General features: G+C 37.8%; 1 protein-coding gene across 2 annotated transcripts in view; it reads left to right on the top strand.

Annotated features, from left to right (window-relative positions):
• LOC107007041 (serine/threonine-protein kinase STN7, chloroplastic) overlaps window positions 1–7,629 on the top strand; it is a 13,693-nt gene that overhangs the window by 1,271 nt on the left and 4,793 nt on the right. For both annotated transcript variants that reach the window (XM_015205514.2, XM_027913401.1), the window contains exons 3-5: window positions 149–247; window positions 1,799–1,967; window positions 2,043–2,136. In XM_015205514.2, the coding sequence (XP_015061000.1) occupies window positions 149–247; window positions 1,799–1,967; window positions 2,043–2,136 (362 nt within the window). The remainder of the gene's footprint in view (window positions 1–148; window positions 248–1,798; window positions 1,968–2,042; window positions 2,137–7,629) is intronic.

The following is a 7,629-nucleotide window of genomic DNA, read 5'->3' as shown; positions in this document are numbered from 1 at the left end:
ATATATATATATATATATACATATATATATATATATATATATATACATATATATATATATATATATATATATATATATATATATATATACATATATGTATGTATGTATGTATATTCCAATCACTTATTTATGTTGAAAATGCTACTAGACTTCTTCAAAGAAAGGAGCAGAGTATTGGCTTCTTTGGCGTTTCGAAGGGGAAGCTACACTTGCTGATTTGATGCAGAGTAGAGACTTTCCCTACAATGTAGGTATTCCTTTCTCTTATTACCTATTATGCATATTTTTATCTACTTTTCATAGAATCGCAACTGCTTTTGGGACACAACACTTCGCTCTCGTGGTAAATGCTCACTAATTTCAATTCACCTGCGTATATAGTTACGATATTTTCCTATTTCATTAGCTACATAGAGCTCTGTGCTTATACCATGCGAATTTGTGATTTGAGGTTAATGTACAGATTGTGAACAGATCTTAGTTTCCCGTGTCTGAGAGGAAACGACAGATCAGGTGGAAAACAGAATCGATATATTTATAGTTGTTAAAGGATTATTTGATATTTATTGGTATAACCTAAAAAAATCTAATTGTAGTAGAAATCCCTAGCACTAATAACTAATACTACAATGTTTTCTATCGAATAAAAAGTTCTCTTGAAACAATATCATAACCTTCTCGGTCCAGATATAACAGGAATATCTTTGTTTTAGGCATTTACATGAAGATTTAACAACTATATATTTATATGTTAAAGGATCATTTACATGATTTTTGATTTCGTAGTGGAAGTTTATGATAGATACTGGTAGGGTTAAACGACAAAAGGATTTTGTACAAAACACTTTAAAATGTTATTATCTGCTAATTGAAAAGAGATAAACAAAATGAAGAAAATGTCCTCCTAATTGAGAAAAGATTCTACAGAAAGTTTTCCATGAACATTCACCATTCACTGTATTGTTAAAACTACCTCTTCAAGTTGAGATATATAATAAATTCTGTCATTTAAGTCAAATTATCGGATCCTACCATGTTTAAATATATATGTTCAGCATATCCAAAATATTACACATGTGATCCAATGGTTTCAAGGTTGAACAACTGCATAGTTTGTATTCATTTTCATTGATACTAATATGTGAGTTAATATAATTCATTATTTTGAATAATTATAATTTCTTTTGTCTGACTCTTATAGAGTTGCTCTGAATGGTGAATGACTGAATTCTGATAATTTCTCTCAGAGGAACATTTATTTTTATCTACTTAAATGTTCAAAGCACTCTTAACATAATTAAGCTGTAAATTCTTTTCCAAAAGGCTAGCTTTGAGATGATTTTATGAGCCAAATGAACCCCCATATTATATAATTTACTTGCTCTACATTGTGGCAGGAATTCTTTACAATCTGCCCTTCTATACAGATTTAGCAAATGAAAGAAACTAATTTTCATAGACAATAACAACTACTAGAACTAATGATTGGTTATTATGGTGGATTCGGTGTTTGTCACGACTGTTTTTCATCTTTTTTTTAGTCTAGATTTTATGATGGTGGTCTAGAGATAAGTGTGATATTAGATATTATCTTAGAAAACTTCTGAGACAAATTATTGAGTATTGAAATAAAAAAAAAAATTGGAATGAGTCAATGAGCTGGATGGATATAAATGAAGCTTGGTCATAGTTAGTGTCTGGTTGGGTTGCAGTTTTTGTTGTAAGTTCTTTCTGCAAAAGTTACTATCGGTTTTATCCTCCCCGACCTGCACTCTCTCATGATTTATTAAATCATCAGGTAGAATCATTGATCCTTCGAGAGGTTCAGGACTTGCCCAAAGGTTTGGATAGAGAAAATAGAATCATTTTGACAATTATGAGACAACTCCTATTTGCTTTGGATGGGCTTCACTCCACAGGGATAGTACATAGAGATATTAAGCCTCAAAACATAATTTTCTCTGAAGGTAAACTGTCCTGTTAATATTTGTGGTTTAGTTTGATTGTCTACTTGTAAGTTGTAATCGATGTCTCTGAAGCAGGTTCTCGCGCGTTCAAAATAATTGATCTTGGTGCTGCAGCAGATTTGAGAGTAGGAATCAATTATATTCCTAAGGAGTTTCTTTTAGATCCAAGGTGATTTCCTACTCTGCAAACTGATTATCCCCTTGATAAAAGTGGCATAATATGCATAACAAATGAGGCCTAGTGGGACAAAATCCCAAACCAAAAATAAAATGCAACAAATCCTCCCGGGCACTACTCCCAATACTCCCTTTTTTCCTACTTCATAGGAGAGAGAAAACTCTCTTTTCGGCAACTCCTTGCCGGAAACGTCCTTTCTTTCTACTCTCAACTCCCACATTCCGTGGTAGCCTTTTCACCAAACTCTCCTTTTTTCATTATTTTCTTCTTTCACCTGCAGAGCTATTCCTCTCTTGATCTGCAATGGAGGAAAACAAGATATATTTCAACGCAGACTTTAAGTCTTTCGATATAACAAGATGGACAATGGGGAGACACATTTGGTTTGAATGGGTCGAGAGAAGCCGCAAGCTGATGAGGTCTTCCATGAGTGCGAAAATCATGAAATGACTCTACACAGTCCTCAAGGAAGCATCCAAGGATAGAGAAAAAGGAATCAGAAGATGGAAATACAAAGAAAAATTCACTGAGACTTTCTGCACTAGGAAAGTGAATGAGTACGGTAGATTCTTGAGCATTTTAACTCTTGCTGGTCGAGAAAGAGTAGTTATAATAGTTCCAGAGTTAGCTATAGATGTTGGGTGGGATGAGATAGCCTCTAAGAGAGAGAGGTTCATTCAATGCTCTCACCAACTGAAGAATGCAGTACAACCCAAACATTTTAAGAAGGACCTTTCTTATGCCACAGCAGCTGGGGAAAGCAAATGGATATCAAACACTTCAGGTGAGACTAAGATCTCGTACAGTGAAGGAAACCTTCAACTTACAGAGACACCAGGGGCAAGAGACACTGGACTTTTCAAGAGGTGCATTGTGGGCTCTTTTGATGAGGGAGAAACACAACTTCCCTCTTTATCAGACATCTGGAGATGGATTGCAGTCTGTTGGAAAGGAGTGTTTGGGATCAACATTTACGAGATGGCCAACAACATGTTCCTCTTCGAATTTACAAACAGGCACATGGCAGAACAAATCGTATAGAGGGAGTGGAGGTGGGAGAAGATCAAATTTAATCTTCAGTGGTGGAACCTAGTAGTAGAATGTGAAGATTCCAATCAAAAAGCCAAATCCACTTGGATTAGAGCTTTAGGAGTACCTCTACAACTCTGGTCACAAAGAATCTTCACAGAAATTGGAAATCTTTGTGGAGGATGGGTCGAAACTGAGGAGGAGACGGGTTTGAAGAACCATTTAAAGTGGGCAAGAATTAAAATCCATGGAGATGGAAAAAACTGCCCGAGCGAGATTTCGATCGAGAGAGACGAGATAAATTTTTTTATCCCAATTAGGGTAGAGAGGAAAGTCCAATTCCAAATCTTGACGCCAACGGTAGAAGAAAATCACCATCTAGTCATGCCGGAGCTGGGAGAGTGTAGCAAAGAAACTGGAGGTCTGCCACTGTCTTTGGACCAACAGGTACTAGAGTTGTCTCCTACAGAGAAAGGACAAAACTTTTTTAAAAAGTCAGAAGGTGTGCAGATGGGGCACATGAGACTCCAGAGATAGCTGAAGTCTTTTTAAATGAAACCCCACACTCATGTGCTAAGGAAGTGGAGACTCAAGTCTATTTGAGAAACTTTTTGGGTTGGGGCAATACTAAAAAAAAGATGTGGCCTGATAGAGCAAATATCATTTTAAATGACTTATCAGGCCCAAGTGAGGTAGCCTTTATTGATCCTTTATGCTTTGAAATAAAGGACCATGCTCCAGTTCTTAACAGCACTCTTCTACAACATGATACTGCAACAAAGGAAGGGCATGCAGAACATGGGAACTCAATTATAAACTCAAAAGATGCTTCGCATCCCCCCAAAACGATGGCGATGGAGGTTAGCATTGATAAACCAGATTTATTTCTAGAAATTCAAAAGGATCAAACTACCACATCAAGCATGCAGACTGACAAACAAATTGAGGAGTGGGTGGTGGAGGATGCGTATCCCATACAAAATGACATGAGCTCCACAGTACCAAAAGAGAAGGAGACATCTATGTGGGTAAGACAAAATCTTATCAAGCTGGGAAAAATGTTTGGTGTGGAGTTTCAAGGACTTGAGGAGGAATCTCTGGAGCTACTTATGCAACTAGACATTTGCAGACAAGCTAGGAAGATGGAAAGTGATTCTATTAGAAAAAGGCCTAGGTACAAGGGGGTTCAGGAATTGAAAAGGCTGACTTCTTTTGATATTAATTTCAAATGTGAGGGGAAGAGAGAGGGGGAAAGAGGAACTTGTGTCCTAGAATCTTAGGGGATTAAATAGTGGGGAGAAAGGAGATTTGTGAAGAGTTTAATCTGCAACTGGAAGGCTGACATTGTATGTCTACGAGAGTCAAAGTTAAAGGGGTAGATCCATGATATAATAAAAGAGATTTAGGGTGGTAGATGGGTTAAGTATGCTTGTTTACAAGAAAATGGCACTAGGGTGGGCATTTTGATGTTATGGGACAGTAGATCATGGAAAGGGAAAGTGCTGGAAACAGGTTCCTACACCCTCGCCTGCAAGTTTGAGGCAGTGTTTCAGGATTTCAATTGCCACATAACAGGAGTTTATGCTCCTAATGGCAGAGTTGAGAGAGAGCATGTGTGGGAGGAAATAGGTGCTGTTAGAAGTCTTTTTGGAGGACCTTGGGCAGTGTGTGGAGATTTCAACATCATAAGATATCCATTAGAAAAGAGAAATTGCAGGAGAACTCTAGATATGATAGAGTTCTCTGATTTTATTGAAGATATGGACTTGGTGGACTTACAATTGGTAGGGGGTAACTACACTTGGTTTAAAGGGGGACAATAACAATGTTGCTTCAAGAATTGATAGGATTTTAATTTCCAAGGAGTGGATGCCAACTTTAGCAGAATTCAACAAGTGGTTTTACAGAGATTGTGCTGAGATCACAGTCCCATTGCTCTACAATGTGGAGCTTGGGAGCAAAAAAAATCCTATTTCAAGTTTGATAATTGGTGGCTCAACACGGAGGGTTTTGTGGAAAAAATTAGAGAATGGTGGGAGTCGTTTGTATTCGCTGGTAAGCCTGATTATATCCTTGGGCGTAAGCTCAAGGCCCTAAAAGGCAAATTGAAGGAGTGGAGTAGAACCAGCTTGGGCAACCTAGGGTTACAAAAGGTCCAAATCCTAAGTTAGTTAGCTATTGGATGCGGTAATGGAAAATAGAGTCCTAACAAAAGAAGAATCAGCAATGAAGGCATCTTTGATTATGAACTATGAAGAACATCTTAAAAATGAAAAGATAGCATGGAGACAAAGATCAAGAGCTTTGTGGCTGAAAGAGGGGGACAAACATACCAAGTATTTCCACAAAGTGGCCATGCACACAAAAGATGCAACAACATTGATCAACTGATAATTCAAGATGAAACAGTGAAGGATCCAGAGAGAATTAAAGGGGAGATTATAGGTTTTTATCAGAAGCTTTATTCAGAAACCTCATATAGAAGACCTTTCAGCAACCTAATCAACTGTCCAATGGTCACTGAAGCTGAAAACAAACTGTTACAAAGGGAGTTTGAGTAGCAAGAAGTACTAGCATGTCTGAAGATGTGTGCCATGGACAAAGCTTCTGGTCAAATGGTTACACAATGGGGTTTTTTATCAAGTGTTAGGATGTAGTGAAGAAGGATATCATGGATACCTTTAAGAATTTCCATTCTCACAATATCTTTGAGAAGAGCTTTAATGCCACCTACATTGCTTTGATCTCAAAGAAGAATGGTGCCAAGGAACTGAGAGATTTTAGGCCCATCAACCTCATCGAAATTGTATATAAGTTGTTATCCAAAGTGCTGACTGAAAGGCTGAAGAAAGTGGTTGACAAGCTAGTGGATACTCAACAGATGACATTCATTAAAAATCGACAAATAATGGATGCCATTCTAATTGCAAACGAAGTAGTAGATTCAAGAATTACCTAAGGAAAGGCAGGAATTTTGTGCAAACTGGAGATAGAAAAGGCATATGGCCATTTGAACTGGAAATTTTTGTTGAAGATGTTTGCATGTATGGGTGTTGAAGGAGGTGGATTCATGGATCAATTATTGCATCTCTACTGTCAGATTCTCAGTCCTTATAAATGGTGCACCAGAAGGTTTTTTCCCTGCTCAAAGGGGTCTGAGGCAAGGGGATCCCCTATCTCCTTTCCTTTTTATCATTGTTATGGAGGGCCTAAATAACATGATAAAGGTGGCTAGAGAGAACGAATGCCTCGGGGGTTTAGACGTAGCCACAACTCAAACCTCAATATCAAATGACAATATGGAAGTCACTCATTTACAGTATGCAGATGACACCTTAATATTTTGTGATGCTAATGAGGGACATCTGTTGGTTTTAAGATCAATCTTGTTGTTGTTTGAAGGAGTCCTGGGTTTGCATATCAACTGGAGAAAGAGTCAATTGTATCCTATTAATAATGTTTCTAATATGGAGGAACTATCTTGGATTTTTGGAGGGGAGTAGGTTGTTTGCCTACCATTTATCTGGGCATGCCCTTAGGAGCCAAATCAAAGGCTTTGAACATCTGGAATCCAGTGATTAAAAAGTGTGAGAAAAAACTTACCAGATGGAAATTTCAATATATCTCCTTGGGAGGCAGAGTCACTATCATTAATTCAGTTTTGGATGCCTTACCTACTTACATGATGTCCATCTTCCCTATTCCTAACGGGGTGATACAAAGACTTGATAAATATTAGTAGGGATTTCTTATGGAAAGGGACAGAGGAAAATGATTCCACTGTCAAACATTTAGTCAAGTGGGACAAGGTTCTCTGGGGGAAGATACATGGGGGTCTTGGAGTAAGGAATTTGAAAAAGTAGAGCAAAGCCCTTAGACTAAAGTGGTTATGGAGGTATTCTCAAGAGCCTCAACCATACTTGGAAAAGTGATTCAAGCAAAATATGGAGAAGAGAACAAGTGGATGAAAAGGAGGTACTTACACCACAAGGGGTAAGCCTATGGAAGTCCATCAGGATCTTGTGGCCTCTCTTGAAGATCAATACGACCATCAGGGTAGCAAATGGCATCAAGACTTCATTTTGGGAGGATAAATGGTTGGGCAACTTTAGCTTGATGAGTATCTTTCCTGAGATGCATGACTTGGCAGTGAATAAACAAGTGAATGTAGCTGAGGTTTGGACACAACATGGATGGAATTTTCAATTTAGAAGGAATTTCAATGATTGGGAAATTGGGACCGTGACTGATTTTTTTGGTAGGTTGAAAGCTTTTATAGGAACAAGGGATGAACATGATAGATTATGGTGGACCAGAAATAACAAAGGCACATTCAAGGTAAACTCTGCATATAAGTTGCTAAATCAAGATGGACAACAACCTTCTCTTTGGCCTTGGAAGCAGATTTGGAAACCTAAAATCCCTTTCAAGGTGTCATGTTTCACTTGGCTTGTG

The sequence above is a fragment of the Solanum pennellii genome, chromosome 12 (genome assembly GCF_001406875.1).
Source record: "Solanum pennellii chromosome 12, SPENNV200".
NCBI lineage: Eukaryota > Viridiplantae > Streptophyta > Magnoliopsida > Solanales > Solanaceae > Solanum > Solanum pennellii.
This window is presented reverse-complemented; position numbering and strand designations above follow the sequence as displayed.